This window comes from Phocoena phocoena, chromosome 3 (assembly GCF_963924675.1).
Source record: "Phocoena phocoena chromosome 3, mPhoPho1.1, whole genome shotgun sequence".
Lineage (NCBI taxonomy): Eukaryota > Metazoa > Chordata > Mammalia > Artiodactyla > Phocoenidae > Phocoena > Phocoena phocoena.
In genome coordinates this window covers 34,447,364-34,473,506 of record NC_089221.1, presented here as the reverse complement: position 1 = coordinate 34,473,506, position 26,143 = coordinate 34,447,364, and the positions used below count along the sequence as shown (strand labels likewise).

The window sequence follows — 26,143 nt, the reverse complement described above, 5'->3', positions numbered from 1 at the left end:
GCCAGCTGAATTCTTGCCCTTTATGACCAATTTATTATTCATGTTTTAGAAGTCCATCTGAAATCATTCCTTTTCAACATGCCCATTAATTCAAAGTATCAATTTAGAAAGATTATTTCTTCACTCCAAGATAATGTTCTATGGCAAATGGAGAACCACAGATGCCATTTAAAACTCAGAACAAATACAAGATAGTAAAAAAGCAATACAGTTTTTTGTTACTCATCTGAAATTGAAATAGATGCCTGAGGTGTAAGAAAGAATTTTTCAAACAAAAGAATCATGCAGTTCAGCTCAAGCAAGTAAATAACACAATTAAAATGTTTGCCTTGTGTATAACATATATAAGCTTGGGCTTTAGGGAAAAATGCTTTAATATGACTGTGACTTGACCTTGAAAAACATTTTCATTAAGATCAGAAAAATGTCAGAATACACTATTAGCTGAAGTCATTATTTTCTCCAGGTTTAAGCATATTGGATTTTCATTGTGAATAAAAATATACTCAGTCTAGACATGTGTTATGGTCTTAAATTATGTCAATCCAATTGTCAGGCTGTAGCTACACACTGAGTTTAGTGATTTTTGCGGTAGTCCAACATAGAACCACCTACTGGGGTTAGATATTTTGACTTTGGAACTGAATTGACCATTTATTTTAGCCAAAAGGAAGGCACTTTGTATATAAACAAAGTTAATTTTCCTTTGCCTAATGGTAATTCATTTTCAAAATATTCATTTGGATACTTGGAGATATTTTGTTTTGGCTTTGGATTTTTTTTCTGTTTATATAAAAGATTTTTGAAGCAAAGCAATAGATTTCAAATAAACATAGTCTTCAGATTGCATAATAAAAGATAGTCCCTCTGTTCGAAGGAAAGAACATGTTTTTAATACCTTTAGTCCAATTTCCCTATATCATTGTGGTGTATTGAGTAGTCTCCACGTACCATACCCTTGGAAGCTCAGTATATGAAGGACCCAGGGCAGAAAAAGATAGAGCCACCTGGTTTAACTCTAAGGATCTGACAGCGTGTGTGAAGTTGAAGCAGCTTTGATAGCACAGCGTGTTGATGGTAATGAGTTACCATTAAAATTTTACGTGCTTCTAATGAAAAGAATATCCATTTTTACTCTATACTCACATTCAGATAAGTATAGGCCTTTGAAGCTGTCAAATGTTCAGTTCTAAGGACATGACGACTTCTAGGACCCACCCAGTCATTCACCACTATTCTTAGCTTTGTCCAGATGTTATCCTTCTTAGGTAAAAATGCAGAAAACGCCAAAAGGGGGAAACACCATTGCTCATATTTTCTGTATTTGAAGCAAGGATATCAGCTTATTGAAATAACTAAGTAGATTACAAGATCTTATATATGTGAATTTTGGACTGAATCAGCTCCTTCTTTCCTGTTGTTTTACATTTTTGCTGCACTAGGGTGTTTTGCTTCTGTTTTGAAATTTTTCCTATCACAGTTGCTGGTGACTGTTGATATATTAAACAGAGACAAGAATGAGATGCTGAAGTTGATAATAGAATAGTGACATTAAATTTGCAAAGCATTCTGGACACTTTATTTTGTATGTTCAATAAAATATAGTTTGTGAACCTTCGTCTTAAATCATCAAGCTGCATTTTGGCTCAAACTCTTTGAGTTTTACCAAATCTTTTACCAAACTTTTTGTACCGTCATTAAGGAGTTTGGTGGACAGAGTTAGTAACGTCTAACTACTGCACAGATGGTGAAACTGGGGCCATTTCCTGAGTTGATGTTCTAGTGTTTGGTTTAAACTAGAAGCTTTAAGGTCTCATCTTCACATACTCTTCTGAGCTCACTCTTCAACACCTGGAGCAGTGCCTCCATTGCCTAGCACAGTACCTGGAGGGCAGTAGTATTTGGTTTAACAGGAGCAAATAGAAAACTATGGCATCATTAGCCAGAATGATCCTAAAGTGAAATACTCTGCTCAAGCTGATGTTACCATGGCTTGATCAACTGGGGCATATATGGATTACCCTGTAAGGGATGGTGACCTCAAAATCACATCTGCTTGCTGCTGTACTCATTTACAAAATGGACAGATCTCTTCCAGGCTACCTAGATTTATTCTTGAGTAGATAGATGAGAAGACAGGAGACCTCAGCCCCATAATCAAGTCTCATTAATTACAATTGGAAGAAAACCTTCTTGCGGATGGTAGAAACTCCAATTGAGAGGAGCTGTGGACTATCTTGAGCAAGAAAACATGACTAAAAATGTGCTCCTTTGCCACCCAGTTGAGTTGTTTGGTCCCAAAGCAGCAAGCTGGAATTTCAGTTTATAACCTATAGGTACATAGTACTAGATGACTCCAACTTTGTTTTAGATTCAAGTCATTTGAGATTAGCAACATGGGGAAAACTCCAAGAAATGTAAAAATACAGAGTGATAGAAACTCACTTTATGCCACGACCTTGACTATTTTCCACCACTCTTTATGACCTCTAATAAGGTAAAAAGAATGATGTATAGCCAAGGCAGGTTGGATGAATAAACATGGAAAACCCAATGGCAATCCAACCCTTTTACAAGTGAAAAGTTCAGATGAGGGCACGAGGATTTTCAGTTTACACAATTCCACATAATTCATTTAATTGGAACAACTTAAACTTGTAAGGTATGTTGCAATTTTCAAGGGTGTTCACAGTCATAATTATATCTGAGCTTTCCAATACCCCTGCGTTGGAGTGATATATTTCCATTCCGTATATTGCACGGAGAGGGTCAGTGACTTGCACACGTGGTTTAAGTAGGGTTGCAGTCTTGGTTTCAAGAATGACTTTTTCACAGTCAGGAAGAATGATGTCCATGTGGACACTGATGTAGCAGTTTAGAGATGTGAAATTGATGCTGTTGTCTTCCATGGGTAGCCCTTAGTAGTAGAACCAGGTTTAGAATCAAAGATTCACAATTCTCAAGTCAATCTTACTGATTTTCTTTTCCACTCAGTTCTACTAGATATAATAACATAATGTAGCTGAGAAAAGTAAATCATCATTATGGACCATTATGGAAATAGTAATGAGTGTCATTCAAAAATGGAAAGTATTTTAGGAGCAGCATCTTTTACATTTATGTGAAATGTCGTACTTCAGTAGGATATTATCAAAGGTTTCTATTTGTTTTTTAAATATCAGACCCTTTTCATCCCCTAAAATAGAACTGAATACCAGCAATAAAACCTGTTATAAAATATATTCTATTATTAGTAGCTTCAAAAGCCACACATTTGAAGATATTTTCAACTGATTTCTACTTAATGACTTCCAGTGGGACATGAGTTCCTAATAAAATTAGAAGCAACATTCTTTAGGTTCTTTCCTGCTGACTTCAGCTTTTAGTTGAAAAGTATTCATTAATTTTTTTCTCTTGAAAATAGTGCTGACCCTCTGAAACAGTTCCCTATCAGAGAGAATTTTACACCTTGGGAGAAGATTCTACTGTGTCCTTGCCTCTCCCTCGTAAAGCTGTTGAGAAACTGGCCCATACAGCCGTCAGAGACAGTGCCCATCACAGGGGCTGCCATCTAGTTCTCCACCGACTTCCCTTTGTGGGTTCCTTTTCAAATTTGGACTCAAGCTGTTTGAAAGAAAAGCTTCCAGTCTAGAGTGAAAAAGAATACATGGCATTTCTTTTATCATTGTACTTCTAGTCTAGAACAGAGAAACTGAGAACACTTGGCATTCACATTATTTTATGACTTTCAGGTAACTGATATATAATATCAATTATATATCATATGTTTTGTTGCCTCTAGGGTAATTTTGATATTTTAGTATATTAGTTATTTAATTAAATTGTTTTATAAGATCATGTTATCTGTTTTCAGGACACTGTGTGCAGTCAATTTCAAAATTCAGTTGTAGGCAAATACCCTGATGTAAGGCTGACTGTGGTGCCTGCTGGCCATCGTGTTCCCTGAATGAGACTGCTTCTTAATATCTCACAGAGGTACTGCTAACAGATGTCAAGAGAGTAGCATCTATATAAAAACATGCAGTTAATGCAATTGTAGGTGTGACTCTATAGAATTTTGGAAGTTAATTGAGATCCCAGAAAACGCACACACACACACACACACACACACACCAGAGCCTCTTTTCTGAATTTTCAACAGGTCTTCATGTGCCCACCTGAAGGCTTCTCTGACCTTCTTTATGGCCAGTGATTTTTCTTCTATTCCAGCCAGAATAAATCCTATAACAACTTTTAAAGACCTATCCCTGCAAACCTCCCCTGAGATAATCCAGGACTGGATAGGGTCTGCCATGAGGGAGCATTTTATTTCACCTTTCTAGGAGTCATTTTTATTGCATTCTAGATGAATGTGAGGGAGATTTTAATTAAGAAAAAAAAGGGTAGCAAGTGTCTTTTTAGGACCACATTTTCAAACACTGCCCTAAAACATAACCAGACACAGTTGCAAATAATGCTTCTCCTTCATAGGGCACGTTATATGCTCAATGACTCTTAGAATCAATAGCTAGTTAATTAATGACTTAATTAAAACTACAGTGAGCACCAGCCCCGAGGAAGGGCAGCATTATTGTCATCATGTCACTTTGCCAAACCCTGCTTCTGTAGTCACTAAGTGCAGACTCAATCAGGCAGGCAGATAATTTACATGGCCAACTATTCACATGCATATATGATTCCAAGTTTTGAAAAAAATTAGATTTCTCTGTATTCATTTCTATCTTTACTCTAAAACAACCCAGTGGAGACTCACCTGGATGTTTAACATCCCCTGACAATACCGTTGCTGCTGCCAGCTGGGGCTACTTCCTAGAGGAACCAAACTTCCATATTTCTCATCTGCTGCTGCTTCTTAGTCTCCAGCAACTATCTAGCCTCAGATCACTCTTGAAGGCTCTTCTTAAATTTCTGGTGAAAAGAAAAAAAAAAAAAATTTCTGGTGGGACCTCGCCTCCTGCATCCTTGGTACCTTTTTTGGTGACAGAGAGGAGATTCCCTGAACTCAAGAGGAAGAAGAATGTGTAAGGTAACAAGCTAGTGTTGACGCTTCTAGAAGGAGAGCTGCTTCCCCTCCATTGGTACCACCTAATACCTTCCTCCTTCCTTCAGAAGAAGCTGTTAAAGAATTCCAAGGAAAAGATGGCAATGGAATGGCTGGGAAACATGAATAGAGAAATAGTCAGAATCTTTGGCCATAATAAGAGAAGCATAGTACCCAGAATGAGGGTGGAGATACTCTATTATACTCTATACCTAAGTTAGAAAATTGCATGATTTTCCAAAGGTAACTCTTTTGTAGGGAATATACACAAAGTGGAGTGTTCAGAAGGGAGTGGCAAGGACAATAAAAATGTTCCAAATGGGATGTTTAAGATGGAGAAGGGCAGGTACAGATGGTGGGGTAGGAGAATTCCAATCATTTCCAAATATTTAAAGGAATATCATGTTGAAGAGGAGCAAACTTGTTCTGGGGGAACCTAAGAACCTTCTAACAGTGGAAGCAGTCTTCAGATGGGAGGGTCTGACTCAGGAGGCTGTGAGAATTTTCAGTCCTTGAAACATATGACAGAGTTGAGTCTGAAAAAGATGCTTTCCAGCAATAATTCCGGAACAGTGTTCTGTAGAACATGAGGTCCACTAGATGTCTGTTGGTTGTTTGTAGGAAGAAATTTAAAAGATGTATTTGTGTGTGCATGCCCATGCGTTAATAGCTTTGGGACTATTCTTGGGTCAAATAAGTTTGGAAAACACCAGTTTGAGGACAGGGGAATAAGTTCTTGACTTATCTCAATGTCCCTAATATGACAGTATGCTTAATATGCTATTATGTGTATTGTGAATATCAAAGAGGCTTCACTATTACCTAAATTTATTCAACCAATATTCAAAGGAATATTTATTTGTTTTAGGAATCTCTTTCAATAGCTCATGAAACATTGTAACATGGAACTCTGTTTAGGTAACATTTTTTAGAGAATATGGTCTCAGATTATAAACATCTTAGAGACATTTTCAAACCTGATAGCCTCTGGTGCTTTTCTAAATGTGGCAAGGAGGAAATATACAAGGAAGAGGGAGGATGCATTAGCAAATAAGACACATATATGGCACCAATATGGTTTGGCAATATTTATTGTACGTTTTTAAGTTCCTAGGAATTTTCCACGTTGTCAAAGAATGCTAAAGTGGAATATTCTTAAAGTGTCAGGTAACACGATTTCCCAAAAATATAACCAACAGAGAACACAACGGAAAGCACTCTTCTCATACTAACTGACTTAAAATTTTGCACTCTTTCGGTACTATTAAAACACTCTGACTTTGTAAGACCATTGTCAGGAGGAAATTATAGAATTAACAGCATAATGAATCTTATTCTCTTGCAGAACAAATGACATGTTTCTCTGCCCTTTGCAGCTGCAGTTGTCACTGATTAAAGGGGAAAAGGCCAAAGAAATCACCCCCTGATAATTATGCATGATTGCAGGGGCCCAGAGACACACAGACACATTAGCACCTGGGAAATTATGATCAAATTAAATTCTGTTTGTATTCATTCTGCATGTTAACATTTTCTCTAAGGAATGGGAAATCTCTGAATTTGACTTTTTAAAACAATTGAACATCTGAAATGGATGCTATAACAACATTTAGCTTTGAAAGAGCATGTCAGGGACATGGAGTTGCACAAAGTACTACACAGAAAAGGCTGTGATGATGGAATAAATACCACCTCGCCACCACCACCCCACCCCCAGCTTCTGCTGGGCAATTTGGACTGGAAAAGTCTCCCATCAGAGTGGCCATGACAATTGTTTCCTTTAGAAGTAGGTTTAGATGTTCTGAGCTTCTGATACATTATTCATAGCATAATGGTGTCCAGAGGGAAATCCTAACAGATGACCAGTGTAAGACTATGTGGTCACTATTTCTAAGTAGTCTAGACTTGGTAGCCTTTCTACCAAGAGTAAGTGGAGGTACCCACATGATTCTGCATAGTGCACGGCAGTAAGCATAAAGGAGGTTTTTCTCAGGTGATCTTCTCCCACTCTCCCTCTTGAAAAACAACCCTCAAACCACCATAGGACCTACCCCGTTTGCATTTAAGAAATGGAAATGTAGTTTTAATTTCTCTATCTCATTAAGGTTACCAAAGGTTACCCTTGATTCCTACTTGGGTGAAAGTCCATTGATCACAGAATTTCTTGCCATCTAAATTGAACACTTGTAGGTTGGGTTTCCCAAGAAATAGACTCTAAGGCTCTGAGATTTGTGGGCAGTTTTATTCCAGAGTTCACTTGGGATCCATGCCTATGGGAGAGTGACAGGAACAGGAGTTGGCTGTGATGCAGTCACAACAAAGGTCTTAGCCAAGCCTATAGGAAGCTCTGGAGCTGGGATGAACCTTCCGAGTTATCCCACCTCGAGGCAAGTGCCTGTATACACTCCTTCCCAAAGATCAGTTATTGGATGCAGGTTGTCCCCAGAGAGGGTGTGTGACCTTGAGTGGTGTGACTAACTCTTTAGCTGAGGGCAATTCTCAGACAGAAACTCAGCTGACAGCTGACAGCCAACAACATTCCTAGCACTCATTGAGATGAGTGCTCTCAATCTGTAAGGGAAAATCTGGTCAGCTCTTCACAGCAGGCACTACACATCAATATAGAGAGTAACTTTTTCATAGAGTTACTTGCCTTCAAGTAATCTGAAAGTAGGAAAAATGAAGGTAGCTAACATTTATTTACTGTCTACTATGTACTAGGCACTTCAAGCATGAACACTAAGAATGGAGTAACAGCTATCATTTATTGAGTTATCACCACTCAAGTATTATGTTAAAATTTTATGCATGCTTTTTCATTTAATCTCCACATTAATTCACTCTTTTTATTCTCTTTCACAAGTGAGGAAACTGAAGCTAGAAAAGTTTAAGTGACTTGCCTAAAGTTACATGAGTATTAGTGAGAGTGCCAGGATTTGAACTCAGTCCGCTGCAAAGTCCTCTTTCTTAAACTCTATGTTACACCACCTATCCATCTTGTATTGTTTTGTTTTAGTCTTGCAAAAACCCTAGGATTTACATATCATTATTATCCCCATTTTACAGTGAAAAACAACCTTCCCCAAAGTCACACATTACTAATAACTCAAATAGGGCTCTGTCTAATTCTAAAGCTCTTATTCTTTCTAGTGCCCCTGTATCAATTGTAGGCAGTCCATTAAAACTCAATAAATACTCACTTAACTTATGAGTACTTAGAGAGTAGTCTTTATTTAGCCTCATAAATATATAAGATTCCATGGAATATTTCCATTTGGAATTGGAATGTGTGCCAAGAAAGAGGCCAGCAGCTAGTTCATGAGGCCAAAAGAGGCTTCATGGACATCACTGTCAAATGTTTTCATGCAACTCTATTCAGAGCAATTAAACAATTTCTATTTGCAACAATTCAAGTATTTCCAGAATTAGTCCTATAATTAAGGCAAGGGCCATGTCTGACTCATCCCTGTACCTACCCCAACAATTGCTACATGATTAGTACTCAATAAAATCTATTGAAAGTGAGAGAGAATATATGAACATGATGGGGACAAATAGTTCCCAGGATTTCACCATCAAGAATCTCTACAGATGGATGGATAAAGAAGATGTGGTATATACACAGTGGAATACTACTAAGCCATAAAAAAGAATGAAATTTTTGCCATTTGCAACAACATGGATAGACTTGGAGGGTATTGTGCTAAGTGAGATAAGTCAGACAGAGAAAGACAAATACTGTATGATTTCATTTACATGTGGAACCTAAAAAATTCGACAAACTAGTGAATAAAACAAAAAAGAAGCAGATTCACAGATATAGAGAACAAACTAGTGGTTGCCAGTGGGGAGAGGTAAGGGGAGAGGGGAAATATAGGGGTAGGGGAGTAAGAGGTACAAACTACTGTGTATAAAATAAGTACAAGGATATATAGTACAACACAGGGAATGCAACAAATATTTTATAATAACTATAAGTATAGCATAAGCTTTAAAAACTGTGCATCACTTTATTGTACACCTGTAACTTATATAATATTGTACAGAAACTATAATTCAGTTTAAACAAAGAATCTCTTACACCATTTTTCCTCAGAGACCATCTTCTCTTAATACATGTATATTTTATAGGTAATAATTTATCTCTCCATTGTTAAAATTAAAAGCATGCAGATTTCCACTAGAATTTCAAATAAGCAACAGATGGTCAATACTAAACATGAACTGATAAAATGATTCTGCCCATTGTTAAGAAGAGCAGCATTTCAGTTAAGCTGTGTGACCACAGTTCATGGGTGACTGATTTCTTTTGTGACTTTCAACATTATTACCTCTGCTATCCCGAGATCCAGGATCCCCAAGTCAGGAACAATTGAGAGTGAAGGGATAAACCTAGATAGTCCTTGACATGTTTGTTCCAGGCAAAACCAGAAATGTTAAAACTTCTTTTCTGTACAGGTGAGCAGCAGCTCTTTCTCTGCAAATGGAAATCTTTCCAAAGAGGAGAAAGGACAGGCAGGTGCCAGCAAATAGAAACCGTATGCTTTGAGTAAAGTAAATTGCTTCTGAGCTTTGAGTCCCCAGATTCCCGGAGCATTTGTTCTGAGTGAGCGGCTATTTGGTACTGAGGAAGAGACTGTGAGGTGAGAACAATTGATCCCACACAGATGTGTTCATTATATTGAGACTCTACCCTTGAAAGAAAGCCCACTGTCTGCCTCATTGGCAGTCTAAATCTTATTAATACACTGAAGGGTCTCTTTGTTTAGAATGTACGAAGCTTTCTTTCTTCCTTCTCTCCCTTAGAAAATCAGCAGACAGAATAGTGCGGAGGCCCCATCGAGGGCTGGCTGTGCTCATATTCTGTCTCCTGGCAGGGTTTATGGCTTATTCTGAAACAGGGGCTGAAGGGAGTGATGGGCCTGAGGACACAGCACATTTTATGAACTCTAAACACCATTCTTCTTGCAGTTTATTTGATCTTATTTTAATTGAAAATGGATTTTTGACGGTTTTCTTCCTTGCCACAATAAAAAGGGCTACTTTTGCCATCATCAAAGGAAACAGATGGGGTCTTTTGCTTTGATTTGACTGCATTACTTTTTGTCAAACAAACACAAAGCTAAACTAAACTAACAAACTTCCAGGCATGAGAGGGAGGTGGGATTGTTCCCATGTCTTCTTGAGAACTTGGAATCTGTCCCTTTGAAAACTGAAGGCGGCTAGGATAGTTAGGGTGAAGGCGAGGGTCAGTCAGTCCCCCGATATTCCTGGTGTGACAGTGGCTCTTGTGTCCTTATCTTGTGGCCCCCGGAGCATGTCAGCCCTTATGGCTGTGGCCGAGGTGTTATGAACAACCCCGACCTTACATCTGAATAGTACCCACATAGAGATCATCACCTTGTGTGGGGGTGTCTACCCCAAGTGTTGTCACACCTAATTTTCCAAATAGGAAAAATTGGGACTCACAGGGTTAATATAATTTATGCAAGATTATAAAACACAATAAAAGACATTACTATAGTCAGGACCAGAACTGAAATTTCTCTCAACACCAATCCAGTTGACTTGATAGTTTTTGTTTGTTCATGTTTTTGTTTTTACTTTACATAGTCTTTATTTTTTTTCTAACATCTTTATTGGAGTATAATTGCTTTACAATGGTGTGTTAGTTTCTGCTTTATAACAAAATGAATCAACTATATATATACATATGTCCCCATATCCTCTCCCTCTTGCGTCTCCCCCCGACCCTCCCTATCCCACCTCGCTAGGTGGTCACAAAGCACTGAACTGATCTCCCTGTGCTATGTGGCTGCTTCCCACTAGCTATCTATTTTATATTTGGTAGTGTATATATGTCAATCCCACTCTCTCACTTTGTCCCAGCTTACCCTTCCCCCTCCCTGTGTCCTCAAGTCCATTCTCTATGTCTGCATCTTTATTCCTGTCCTGCCCCTACGTTCTTCAGAACCATTTTTTTTAAGATCCCATATATATGTGTTAGCATACGATATTTGTTTTTCTCTTTCTGACTTAATTCACTCTGTATGACAGACTCTAAGTCCATCCACCTCACTACAAATAACTCAATTTTGTTTCTTTTTATGGCTGAGTAATATTCCATTGCATACTGTGCCATGTCTTCTTTATCCATACATCTGTCAATGGACACTTAGGTTGCTTCCATGTCCTGGCTATTGTAAATAGTACTACAATGAACATTGTGGTACATGACTCTTTTTGAATTATGGTTTTCTCAGGGTATTTGTATGGAAACACAAAAGACCCTGAATAGCCAAAGCAATCTTGAGAAAGAAAAACGGAGCTGGAGGAATCAGACTCCCTGAATTCAGACTATACTACAAAGCTACAGTAATCAAGACAGTATGGTACTGGTACAAAAACAGAAATATAGATCAATGGAACAGGATAGAAAGCCCAGAAATAAACCCATGCACCTATGGTCACCTTATCTTTGATAAAGGAGGCAAGAATATACAATGGAGAAAAGACAGCCTCTTCAATAAATGGTGCTTGTTGTTTGTTTTTAATAAATCTCTCTCTCTCCCCAACTAGAAGGTATAGACCAAGAGGGCAAGGGTTGGGTCTCTTTCTGAGCACCCTGGCGTCCTCAGCACACAGAATAATATGCAGCACATAAGAGGTGCTTTATAAATATGCATTGAACAGATGTCTTTATCAAGCTGCAGATGGAGTTTGAACTTGATTTGAGCAGAGAATCTGGGAAGGTTAAGGAGAGGGGGATTTCTTCCTTTCATGGCCACAGAGGGAAAAATTCAAACCAGCTATATGTTTAGTTGTAACTTTCATTATTTTCTGTTTTACACCTAAATAGTTGTGGGGATTTAGTTCTGAAAGTACATAGTGCTTGTCCTAGGAAGACTTGGGAGGACTTTAGTCTCTTATTCAAGAAAGCCCAAGTCCTCTAAAATCTCTAGAGTTGATTTTAGGGCATTTGTTTTGCAGATCATTCACATGACTTCATTCTTTCTCTGAGTGCAATCTCAGGGGAAAAAGGTTTTTTTTCCAAAAATGAGTTATTTTTATCAGGCATAAATCAGATATGCTCCTTTCTAAACAGAAACAGGTCTAGCAAAAAATGCTAAGCCTTGTCTTCATGCAAGTTACAATCTCTGTGATACATCCATCTGTCTACCTGAAGTTATTCTGAAGCCCTTTCTGGGGTTTAAAACTACAGATGCAAAGGCCCTGCCTTTTATCAATCACTGTATGATTCAGTGCATGAAATGTCAACCTTTTGGGAAAGAGTTTCTTTTTGTTTCATCTTTCTCTCCTTTACATTTTCAAGTGAAATTTCTAAGCCTTCAGAAATGGCTAGATTGACAGGAAATCACATTTTAAATATGTCAGACTTGAGTTGAATTAGTTGGTCCTGAGTGGCTCAGTTGCCCAAGGGAAGAAAGACCTGTGATCATTATTTAAAATTTTGCAGACCAGTGAAGCCTCCATTTCTCAGGAGAGGCTGGGTTTAAGAAAGGCAGTAACAAGGCTCTGACATTTCATTGTAATCTTTATTTCCAAGGGCATCAGAGAGTTCTGTAAAAATTAATTTAATTTAAAGATTCTATTTCGTTCAACAAAAGAAACATTTCATTGAAAATTAAATATATTCAAATAAAGTTCACTGAAAGATTCAAGTGTTTTATTATCCACATTGTTCATTCATAACCACAAAATACAACAGTTTAGAGAATTTAGAGAAGTAGCATATATAAAATGAATTTTTAATAAAAGTATTAGGTATACACACACACTTGAATATGAATTTGACATGGGTTCCTAATAAATTTAATTCTAATTAAATGATAGGTAATTATAATTAACAATAAATTGATAGTAAATAAAGAAATCTGTTTAATTAAGTTTAATGCTAATAAACTTTATTCTTAGAGAGATGATGACTACTATTATCATTATTAACACAGACTCTCAGGACACTTTACGTGTAATGCAGGAAAAGTCATTTTGCAAATTGACTGTTCAATTTGGAAATTTGCCAGTAAGACCTGCCAAGTACAGAAAAGTTAAAATCCTTCAAGTTAATTTTTAAAAGACTTTTGTTCAGCAAAATAGCAGTGAATTCACAAACTAAAATCTGTGGCAATAGCCACGGTGAGGAAAACTGAGCAGTCTTTCCATGAATTATGTTACTGCCTGCACTTTTATTCTAAAACTCAACCTTTTGTTTCTAAAAATAAAATCTATTTATTCAATACAAATTTATTGAGTACTCAGTCTATGCCAAGTGCTATGCTGAGCCTTTGGGCTCCAACAATGAGAAAACAGACAGTCTTTGTCCTCAAAGCCACTGCTGTCTAGATAGGGGGCAGGTGTTGATCAAGCATGTAAATATAATTACAATTCCGACTAGTGTTTTGAAGAAGTGACATTTAAACTATCACCTGAAAGAAAAGTGAGTGAGTTGGTCAAGTGAAGGGGCAGGGAAGATGAGGTATTCTTGGCGAAGAAAAAAAAAAAAAAACAGCGAACAAACAACAGCCCTTACAATGTTCCCTGAGGAAAATAAGGCTGGTCAAGATGAGTAAGACTGTGGATGTGGCTAGAATTCAGTGAGGGAGAGAGGGACCAGAGATGAAACTGGAGGAGCAGCTAGTAGCTGCTGTTCAGAGCCTATAGACCAGTTAAGAATTTTTATCTTTATGCTAAAAGCAGTGAGGGGTGATTGACGCACCCTGAAGCATGTCAGAATGAGCATCCTGACATGAATTAATAAGTCAGGGTCAGCACACTGAGGGGTACTGAACTCAGCACTTCCAATTCCTAAATCTTTTCCTTAAATCTCTTCAAAATCGTTTCTCAAAGCTAGAACATCAGAAGACCTGGCTCCCACATCGCTGCTCTCCTGTTGCTTCCTTGGAGGAAGGTTTTCTGATTCCTGTAGACTTGCCTGTTTCTTCTCTAAGAAGCCTGCAAACTGTTTGAAGATGCCTTTCCTCAGGAGAGCTCCATATTCTGGAGAAGGGCTCTGAGGTTTCACGTACCAAATTTTGGTTCTGGACCTGCTCTTTTGCTAACTTAAGTTAGAATCTATGATGGGAAAAGCATATTTGGACGTTTGCCCCAATTATGTGCCCCCCCCAAAAAAACCCTTCCAAGGATACTTCCCTAAAGCTTCATTGCCAGTCTTGCCCTTATACACAAGGACATCCCCCCCACCCACTTTCTATCATTGATAGGAAATTGTGAAGTTTGGAAAGAAATCCCGCAGGCTCATTTTTACATCACAACTGTATTATGGCTGGGTGTTGCCCTCAGAATTCCCTGCTGCCTTCCTTCTTTGAGATTCTGGAGCAGGGCATTGCCTGGGCTGTCACTCAGTGGATATTCAATACATTACCACTCACAGAGAGCCAGGCACTCATCTAAGCACTTTAATCCTCATTAATATGCTAATGTAATAGATGATAAAACCGAGGCTTAGAGTGTTAACTAACTTGCTCATAATTAATGCCGGTGCTGAGACTTGAGCAGAAACAGTCTGGCTCCAGATTTGACACTAGTGCTAGGATTTTATTTAAATTTTTCTTTATCTTGAAATGATTCTCCTGGTAGTCAGTGAGGTCTTGCGAATAAACAGTCTAAATCCACACTGTAAATCCAGCATCTAATGAAAATGAAAGATTAAGAAAAAGAGGGGCATTTAAAAGACAACATTGCAGTACCTATTTAGTCACACCTTTCTATGTGACTATAGGAGACCAAAGGAGACTACTCCATAAATAGATACTAAAATATTAATATACAAATTCAAAGAGAATTTAGTAATCTCTTCAGACTACATAATTTCACTAAAATATTTTCCTTCATAATATTAGTGAATGCTCTTCAAATTTCTGCTAGCAACTTTTTGGTTATAAAGGTGGAACTAATATGAAAAAATGAATGAATGAGCAAATGAGGGCTTTTTAGGATCTCGTAGCAATCTGAGAACTTCCAAAGGGAACTTCCTAAGCTCTTTATTTATAAGTGAAGAGAATACAAGTTTCAGTGCCATTAGATGATAGACTTTGTATGGAATTAATATTAGATTCTTCATTGCATGGGAAAATCAAAGAACTCTTCTTTAGACGAAATCAACAGCAAACCTAAGTGCATATAAAGGGAAGCTCTGACTTCACAGGTTGTCAAAGGAGGCGTTAACCATCTGGCCCAACACATTCCTGTTCCTCCCCTATTCCAGTCAGTCCCCCTAGTGTCCCCACACCTCCATGGCGCCTACTCTCTGGTCACCTTGTCTTTCCTAATCATGTCCTCTCTTTCATGCCCATATGCTTTTTTAAAAAAATACTTTATTGAGGTCTGACATATAAAATGCTGTACATTTTTAATGTATACAACTCGATGAGTTTGGAGATAGGTACATACCCATGAAACCATCACCATCAAGGCTATAAATATATCCATCACCTCCCAAACTTTTCTCCTGACCCCTTTATTTTTTTTTTATGTGTGTGTGTGGTAAGAGCACTTAACATAGGATCTACCCTCTTAGCAAATCTTAGTATACAGTACAGTTTTGTTAGGAGGGCATTATGCTAAGTGAAATAAGCCAGACAGAGAAATACAAATACTATGTGATCTCAGTTATATGTGTAATCAAAAACAGTCAAACTCATAGAAGCAGAGAATAGAATGGTGTTCACAGGTGCTGGAGAGAGGGAGAGATGGGGAGGTGATGATTAACGTGTACAAAGTTTCTGTTATGAGAGATAAGTTCTGGAGATCTACTATACAGCCCATATTCTATTGGATGTGCTATTCCCTTTTCTTGAAATGCTTTCTTCTTCTTCATCTAAAAAGTCTTGACCAAGCTCATATGTCACCTATTTTGTGACATGCTCCTTAAATTTCTCCATAATTTCTCCCAAGTGAAATAAATTATTTTACCTACATGCTCCCATAGAAGCCTATGCCCATGTCTGTTGTGCCATATTGTATTGTCATGGTTGGTTCACATCCATTTTACTTGTTAGACTTTGAGACAGCTGAGACCAGGATTTCTAGGTAACATTTGAGTTCAATAAATGTGCTATTTTCCTTTTGGGTCCCAGGGATTATGGCAAGTACAGGGGATATTTTGATGACTATGATATGATTTTTGTTTTTTGAAAAGTGTGCAGGTGCTGATAGAAATAGGCATGGAAGTGGAAAATCTGAATGCCATGTGCCGTGTGTAGTTACAGAACTGTGCTTATGGAGATAAAGCATCAAGAAAAGAGTTCTTCACCCAGATTTGGACTTGAGGGATGGAGATGCTGCCTGGGCCAAGTCTTGAAGGGCAAGCAGAAATTAGACCAAGAAGGGTACTGAAAGAAAGAATGGTATTTCATATAGAGAGAAGCCCTGAAAAAAAAAAAAAAAAAGAGGCATGAAACCACAGGGTATGTTTGGGAGAAAACATAAGCATTTCAGTATTACTAGAGAAAAAATGAGCATGTAGGAAGTAGCAACAAATGCAGCCGAAGAGAGGTGAGTGTGGTGGATGCGTGACGGAGGATGGAGGGACTCATATATACTGATCAAGAGCCTATGCATCTTGTAGGTGACAGAAGACTTTGCAGTGTTCGTGTAGAAGAATAATGCATTTGGTTGAGAGAAAGAGTGCTGTGACTGTAGTGTAGAAAAGGCACGAAAAAACAGTTTGGTGGCAGGGCTGTGGCAATGTTTCTTGGAGAGAGGTGAGGAAGGTCTGAACCCCAAAATGGCTCTAGGGAACTACACCTAGAATGCTGTCTTCCACAGATATAGTATATCTTTGTTGAATGAGTGATTTTTTTAAATTAAAGTTAAACCAGTTTTTCTTTTTAATTTTTTAAAAATTAAAAAAAATTTATATTGGAGTATGGTTGATTAACAATGTTGTGCTAGTTTCAGGTCTACAGAAAAGTGATTCAGTTATACATGTACATATATCCACTCAATTTTAGAGTCTTTTCCCATATAGGTCATTACAGAATATTGAGTAGAGCTCCCTGTGCTATACAGTAGGTCTTTGTTAACGAGTTTGTCTTATACCATGAAAATTATTACACTGAGACAATACTTTATTACCACCAGAGTAGGCTTTTCTATTTACTCTAATTACCTAATATAAAAATTGATTCTCAGGAGGGCAAATTTACTCTTTTTACGTAAAAAGCACAGGTATATACAAACAACTTATAAACATATTTAGAGTCTATCTGTGGTATTAAAATTTTATTGAGAAGGAGGGTGAGGAGGGAAAAAATATTTTAAAAGGCTCCATAAGGGGGAAATAATTTTAAAAGTTTAAGAAATGCCACTCTAAATAATCATCATAACTTCAGTAGCATTTGCTAGTTTTTTTTTTTTTTTGCGGTACGCGGGCCTCTCACTGTTGTGGCCTCTCCCGTTGTGGAGCACAGGCTCCGGACGCGCAGGCTTAGCAGCCATGGCTCATGGGCCCAGCCGCTCCGCAGCATGTGGGATCTTCCCAGACCGGGGCACGAACCCGTGTCCCCTGCATCGGCAGGCGGACTCTCAACCACTGCGCCACCAGGGAAGCCCCATTTGCTAGTTTTAATCCAGTATACTGAGTCTTTTTGTTTAACATAATTCTACTTAAGTCTGTCTGAGTATTTCATATTCAACTTGGTGTTATTGCTTGTTTTGTCTTTGGTATCATATGACTTTACAAAACTATATCTGAACAGAAAAAGAGAAATATTCCCATGACTCAGAGAAACAGCATTTAAATGTAAACCTCCTATTTCACCTGAGGCCTAAAAGCTATTCCAAGATGATATTTCATCAATCCTCAAAGCAATCTATTTTATAGAGAAACAGAGAAGGGCACTCATATTCTCCTAACATAGCTCCATGGGGATAACGACTAGTTGTTCTAAATACAGGCCCAGGAATTTCAGTCTTAGAGCAGTAGTGGGCATCTGAGTATCTCTTTCTGTGATGGTCATGGTTCTAAAATGGGGGTTCTGTTGCTCAGGAGCCTCCCAAAACGTAGTACCCTAGGGATCTGGTAAGCCAGCTACTTGGTTAAACTTAATACATCAGCATCACACTTCTCTACCCCACCTCTCACGTCTCAAAGTGAGTATATCTGCTAGAGAACTATTCTTCCCAGGAAATGCACTCGTTCTGATACTTTTTCCAAAGAGTGTCTGCTTTTTCTAAAATGCCAAGGTGATACTATATTCACAACAGAGATATAACCATCTGCCCTAGCAAGTGCAGAAGAGAAAGTAATTGAATTCAAACCCAAGTGGCTGCACACACATTGCCACGGCATCTGTCTTTCTAACGAACTTGAAAACACTGAGCCTGTGCTCTAGGGATCCAGATTTTTCATTTCAAGATAGAATTCTCTTCTGAAGCTGTTGTTGTGAAGACCAAATTTCTCCACCTGCCAGTCTATTTTCTGAAGGCAATGGACCTTTTATTTATATATTTATTTATTTATTTTGGTAATGGACCTTTTAAATCAATGTTATGCTCTTTTAGAAGCACTTGTATCCTCCTCTATCTGTATGCTGAAAAATGTGGATCTGAATTTTTAAGGTATTACCCACAGGATGAATGTAGTCCAAGGCAGTTGATTCAGTTTTGCCTGGATGGGTCAAGTTTGACTAGATACACTTTCTGAGGTCTGGAGAAAGACACACATATTACATCCTATGCTTCAACCTCACAAACCAAAAGAAGCATGGATTTCTTTTCTCCTTTATTTTCATGACACTACATGCTCCTAATTTTCATCTTACTTCTATGCCTACTACTCTCTTTTTTTAATTGAATCAACTTTTCTGCCCATGTTGTTGATTTTCAAATTTTCTCTTCTCATCCTTCTTTATACTATCTTCCCAGGTCATTTTATCCACTCTCATAGCTCTAACTATTCTTTCTATGTGATGACTCTTGACCAGCTCTGTGTCCTGAATATCAGAACTGTACTTAACTGTGAATTAAGATCTCAAGTCATATGTCCCAAGGTCACCTCAAAGTCAACATGTCTCAGATTGACCTTAGCACATCCACTGGAAAGCCTTCAGCGCTGTCTTTCCAAGATTAGCGAATGATGCTCACCTGCCAGAATACCGCTAGAAATCTAGGCATCATTCATGGCTTCTTTCTCCCTCTCCATCTACATCCAACCCCACACCAGTCAAATGCTGTCGTTTCATCTCCTCAGTTCCTTTCAAATATATCTATTGTTTCCACTGAGATGTAAGCTACCATTATCTCTGGTCTGGCTTCCTTCCACAGCTCCTTAATTGTTAGCCCTGATCCCAGTCTTGCTTTCTTCCATTCATTTGTTCACAATAAAGGCAGACCACTCTGTCTGAATCACAAGTCTAAGCATATTATTTCCCTGGTTAACAGCTTTCAGTTGGTCTACATTTCTGAAAGCCCTCTATCATCCGGTTCCTTCTTATTTCTCCAACATTTTTAAGACTTCCTTAAATTTTGTAACTTCTCTGAGATTCTTAATTTCATCATTGTCTCTCTACCCACTCACTTCTCTCTCTCCCTCCATCTCATCCAGGAAATTAATGTCCACATGTATTTCCTCACTCTTTCATTGTTATTGCACTACCATCTCTCAGACCTCAGTTCATTTATCCCTTTTTCATGTCAACCTCCCTTCCCACTCCCTTAGGTCATAGTGGTTTCTCTTCAATATGCTGTCATAGGATATTGCATCTTTCCTAATATCTCCTGGATCTGTCTGCACACCCTACTCCTAAGCACGCCCTATTCCTGTCAATGAATGAAGGAATGCTATTTCTTCTGTCTGAAAATGCACTGCATCACCCTGTTCCCACATTTACCCAGCTAAATCTTCCTAATCCCTCAACATTCAGGGAGCGCTCTTCTGAAAAGTTTTTCCTGACTTGGCAAGCTAGGCTAGGTGACTCTCCACTATGCTGTCATGGTAATGAATCATCTTTTATAATTAAGTCAGATCATAACACTCTTCTGCTCAAGATCCTCCAAAGACGCCCCATTTCGCTCAGAGTAAACCTCAAAACCCTTATAATAGCCTACAGTGCTCTACAGCATCTGTCTCCCTTTCCTTATTATTTCTCTAACTTCATCTTTTAATACTTTCTTCTTTCTTTTGCCACATTTAGGCATGCTACCATTTCAGGGCCATGGCAGGAACTGAAACGCTTTCCCAAGCTTTCTACATGACAACTCCCTTGTCTCCTTCAAACCCTCGCACAAATGTCCTCTTGTCAATGGACCTGCATAAGCACCTATTTTAAGTTGCGATCTGCTCCACACCTCTCTATCTATGCACTCCAAATCCTCCTTTTTTGCTGCATTTTAATAGCACTTATTCCTTCCTATCAAATGATATAATTAATTTATGATTATTAGTCATCGTTTGTCTTTCCTTATTAGACTGTAAGCTCCACACAGGTGGATATTTGTATCTGCTTTGTTCACTCAAGTTTTCCAAGTGCCTTCAAGGGTGTCTGGAACAGAAGAGGTGATCAGTAAATATGTTTAAAGGATGAGCATTGATTGTGCTATACAGTATTAAAATTTTCTTCCTTGTCCACCTGCCCACCACCAAACCATGCACTTGTCAAATGCAGGGAGTTTTGCCCTTAAATCTATTTACAATATCCAGCATATTTGCTGAAAACAGTGGGTTCATAATAAATGTTTGCTAAGTGCATGTATGCATCTCTGACCTCACTACCCCATAGCTTTGCAGGGTTTGCAATCACATTATACCAAACTAGAATATGAGTGCAAGAATGTTGTTTCCTTAGTGGAGAAGCTTCTCTATAAATTCTCAGGGCATCTGAGATCTCCAAAGATGGAGTCCAACGTGGACCAAGGTAGAGACTACAGCCATCCTTCCATATCCTAGGGTTCCATATCCATAAAATTGATCCCGGGTTGGTTGAATTCACGGATGCAGAAACCGTGGATGAAAAAGGATGACTTTACTACTTCATTTTATATAAGACACTTGAGCATCCACAGACTTTGGTATCTGTGGGGATTCCTGGAACCAATCCCTCGTGGATTCCAGAGATGGCTGTCTTTCTCCTGCAGAGTCACTTCAGAGGTTAAGAATTTGCCATTGTCCATTTAGCTTTTTTCTCCATTCTGTGTCTGTAATTGGGGCATTTGTTTTAATAAGTTAAAAAACTAAAGGAAGTCCTGGGAATCGTGAGCTCGAAAAACAATATCTTTCCTTCTGTGACTTCCCTTTTTTCTTTCCTCTCTCAGAGCTCTTCCTGCCATGATGCAGTGGGTCCGCACGCAGAAGCCAGGAGAGAGCGGCATCAATATTGTCACTGCCGATTTCGTAGAACTTGGTGATTTCATCAGCACTGTCATAAAGCTCAACTACGTCTTTGATGAAGGGGAAGCCAACACTTGATAGTACCATTTGGAGTGCCAGTGAATAAGATAGAGAAAACTCACTGTATTAGGCATATTATCTATAAACACCCTGATCTTCCTATTCCACTGAGTCTCTGAGGGAATAAGGGCTGAAAGTGGGTGGGAAAAGGGGGAAACCATTTCTTCAGTGATTATTATCATACTCTACATTACTATAAATATTTCATTTCCCATTTGATGATCAAAACCTACTTCTCGTGTTAGGAATAAAAAAAAAACTAGTACATTTCGTTTCTCAGAATTAGTTTTTGTAACTTATGAGTGTTTACTTGATTGTGTTTCTGATGTCAACCTAGGGCTCCTACACTGTGTATCCTCTAGATGAACCTTTCTGCTCCCTCTCTAGCTCGCTCTTTTTAATCAGCTGTTGTATGGGACTTAAAAATAATTAAATGCCCAACATAACGTGTATTATCAATACATTGTTGTGCTGAAATGTACTTGTTTTGTGGGACCTGGTATAATATTCTGTAGTCTGCAATCTCACTAACTTTGGGTCATAAACAATATGCATCAAATCTGTTTCCCTGCATAAGTAATATTGGTGGGCATAATCAGTAATTTTTGTGTTATATAAAAACAATAGTGTTTCACAGTATTTCTATTTAAGGCAGCTATAAATACAGAGTAAAAACTTTTGTGGAAGAACTATTAGTGCCAACTCCATAGTGAAAAATGGGGGTGGGGGAAGAGATGGATATCATTTTAATTCAGAAATCTCTTAACTAATATTGTCCTACAAATGCTCAGTAAATAAAAAATTATGACAAGTGTTGTTAAAATCAGAAAGCTCTGAAAATAAATCTTATCAAAGTTCTTCTAACAATTATCTTGACTGAAAAAATAAAAAGAAGAAAAGAAAGAAATGAAAGATTGAGCAAGCTTTCCTAACAAATTGAGATTTCCAAATATGTCATTCTAAATCCCAGATTTTGAGGAATATATTCTGAGAAGGTTCAATCTGAGTTTTTTTACTTGAAGTTGAGGAAAATGGAAGGGTGGCAGAGTGAATTAGAGCAATGTTTTTGAAACTATGACCGTGAACTCTCAAGGATCAGTGAAACATTTTTAGGAGATTCTTAAATACATGTGATTTGGGCAGACTTATTGAAAATCACTTCTGTGTCCCACCCCAGGGTCAAGTTTGAGGCAGAGGCCCAAGTTTCACAGAAAGTTTCTGCCATCCACCATTTGACAGTCCAGGTGTATGAGGAAGAAAAATGGTAATGCAACTTTGAGCACTGCTTCTGCCTTGGTGTCTTTGTGATACTTGACAGCTCTAAACAATCTTAAAAGAGCATGATAGCCCTTACCAATATGCCTCACAGGAATATTGTGAGGCATTTATAAAACTCTATAAAATTTGCTGAATATGTACGATTCTGAATTGTTTTATCTCCATGTTTAGAAATAATCTCACCTCAATAGTTTCCTGGGAAAACACAGTCCATGTAAAATGGGGCCATAGAGAAATAAAAGCATGCTCTCAGTTTTCAGTTAATTTAGATGTATGACATGTGGTTTAATCTCTGAGTCCTAGGTAAGGGATTTAATTCCAAGGTTACATACATCAAAATTATAAATATTCAAGAGTTGATTAAAAGATTATAAATACTCACTATGAGAAAATAGTGCTTATTAGCAGCTGTGGGGAAGGAAGAGAAATTGTTTATACTGAAGAGAACATTTATGAAAAGTGTGCAGGTGTGTGTGGTTGACCAAGTAGCATGCATATACACACAACAGATATGATCTCCATTCCAATTGTGTGTATATGTCTCAACAGACAAAATATATCAATATATACCCACTCTTGTGCAGGCAGACAGACACAAATACACACAAACACACACAGTCATGGACAGACACAGTGAAATTCTTCTTTTCAAGTGAAAACTTAGGTAATACTAAATAATTTAATTTTAGGACCAAAACCCTTAACAATGTATGAAAAAGAGTTGATGAGATTTTTGAAAGTAGAGTAGCTGATCATGTTCAAATATTTTTGTAAAAATCGGTATTAATTATCTACAAATATAATTTTCTTTCTGCTTTCCCTCCCCTTGCAGTTTTATTGTCTTTCTCTCTCTCTCACCTGCTCTTTATATGCAATTGAATATGAATCCTTTCTAAAGGACTATAGCTTATTGAAATTTATGTCCTGTGAAGTTGTTTTTTGGGGAGGTTTTCTCTGACTATTCATTATTCATCCCTCAGGAGGATCTTTAGCCAAGCACACTTGCAATGACACAAGGATTTAACTTATAAATATATGAGAAAACAGATCTTTCAACATATTCAATACAAATGAAAAATGAATAAAATATAGAGGTAACTATGTTGTGTTTTCTTGAGCTTAGATGCTTTCTTATGTTTGCTTAGAATTACCTTTGTCATATCTGTCATTTGGGTGCTGGAAAAAAACAAACATGCTGAAGCATTAGATTAATTGTGCGGTTTCTGAGTTAGAGAAAGCTTTTAATTGCTATTAATGATATGCACATAGAGTCCTTGTTTGACAAAAGATACTTCCAAGCCAATGTTTGGTGTCCATGTGGATGTACAGTATCTATGTAACAGGCACTGGGAGTAAATGGGCTTGCCTTAATTTCTAAAGGAGGGAACAGGTAGAAGTGAACCATGCATCCTCCACTAGAGGAAGAGTTCACTAGGAAGGATTCCTCTGCAAGGGGAATGGAGAGAAAATGCCTTTGGCTGTCTTCTGCCCATTGGCCCTGCTCTGGGACACACTTAGGGAGCAGGCTGTGGGCCTTAAATAAAGAGGTAGGGGGTGAGGACTAGTGGTATGCAATCAGAGCTTACCATCAGCCTAAGCTCTTTTGTCTTAGCTGGGCATTGAGTTTCCAGAGAGTTAGAGCACAAGGGCTACAAATAGACCCCCAAATGGTAGGAGATACATCTTGGTGCATTTTTTGTTTTGCTTATTTCTTAAGACTTTTCCATCACAAGTCCTGCAAGGCAAAGAAAACAGAAACAAAATCCAACTTTTACCCAATCTACAGCAGGAAATCAAAGGAGTGAGTGGCTGAGATGAGGGAAAATATACAGAGTATCATTTTTTGGTTTGCTTTCCTGTCTGTAATTTCGAAGGAAGAATATTTAGATACTCCTGCCATTATTCTTTATGTCTCCCTTATTACTACACAATCATATGAATGCAGAGAATGAGGAGGCATCTTTTAAAAGCCTTAGGATATTCTATATGATGACCTCAATATTCACTTTCAGCCATACTGGGAAAACTCATGTTTCATGGAGTGCCACCTAACAATGAATGTATTAGAGCATAAAGTATTTGGTATTTATGCACCTGTGTGTGTACACACGTACACACACACACACACACACACACACACACACACACACACACACCATGCACATCTCACACATTATTCAAGCCGAAACTGCACTCTAATCACTCAACCTGATTCTATTGTCATTTTAACTCTTAAAATTAATATCTCCTACGTAAGTAGGAACAAACATAATTCAAATATTTAAGAGGAGAAAAATCACTAGAAAACCAATGAAAAATGAGATCTTCATAAATAAGAAATGCCTAGCAGTAATAGTCTAACTACACTGTCAATTACACTTCAAGCTAGAGAATCAAGGATGGACTTAAATATAAATCACAAACAGACAGACATGCATCTTCGCTTAATGTTGTTTTAAGTTCTTTGAGTTCTAACATGTTTTAGCCAAGGTTACCCATTCAGGATCTCCCCTGTTAGGATTCCAGACTGGAAGTTTGGAAGTCTCAGGAAATGTATGTTTTCATGACTTTTTCAGTTCTACAATTTTAATGATCCAATGACACAATCTTCTGACCTTTGGTTGCTAGTCCAAATGAGAGCTCCACAGGTAGAGTGCTGGCTTTTTGAATTGCTAATAGAAAATAATGCGTAGTGTCCCTCAGGATATGCTAAACAAGGTTTTAAAAAGTATTTTATTTTATAGCACTTTAGTTTTTTCAACTAGATTTCAGTGACACAATGGTGTAAATGCTGTATTTGCCATAACTTACTGGTGGCTCCTGTGTTACATACAGTTTTAAATAATGCTCTAACTTATTTGTTTTCCCAATGACAGCGATAAAATGTTCTGTAGAATTTGTAAAACGTGTTGATTAAGTCAGTTGAAAATTGTGCAATTTTTATTTCATTTGTGATACTCTTTTGTAGGTATTAGTCCTAAATGTGTATTTGTATGAGTCAGAAGTATGTGCTTGTATGTGTGTATTAAGTATACTGTATCTTATACAAAATCAAACTTATCCTAAAGAAAAAGGGCACATTATGACCAGCCTTAATTCATTGACATTTTTGTTATTGTTTCAATTTGGGATTAAAATTTTAAAAGAAATTATATTTTTGTTAAAAATGGGCTTTTTTTTTAATCACATGAGAAATGTGCTTTAGCACTCATTTGAGTTCCACAAGCAAACAGTCCAGCTTGTGGAACACCCAATGCTCTTTAAGTTTCAAACATCAATTAATTTATTAACTTCATTAACATGCAAAGAAACTAAATTCAGATTCATTTCCATCAACAACAGAACCAGTGCATTCCTAAAGCTGTTCTTCCAAA

The 26,143-nt window shown here is 37.7% G+C and overlaps 1 protein-coding gene across 1 annotated transcript in view; it reads left to right on the top strand.

The window, feature by feature from the left end:
- Positions 1 to 22,321, top strand: part of PLCXD3 (phosphatidylinositol specific phospholipase C X domain containing 3) — a 157,356-nt gene extending 135,035 nt beyond the window's left edge. The window contains exon 3 of the mRNA XM_065875041.1: positions 21,356 to 22,321. Coding sequence (XP_065731113.1) covers positions 21,356 to 21,509 — 154 coding nt within the window. The 3' untranslated portion in view covers positions 21,510 to 22,321. The remainder of the gene's footprint in view (positions 1 to 21,355) is intronic.
- Positions 22,322 to 26,143: the final 3,822 nt, after the last annotated feature.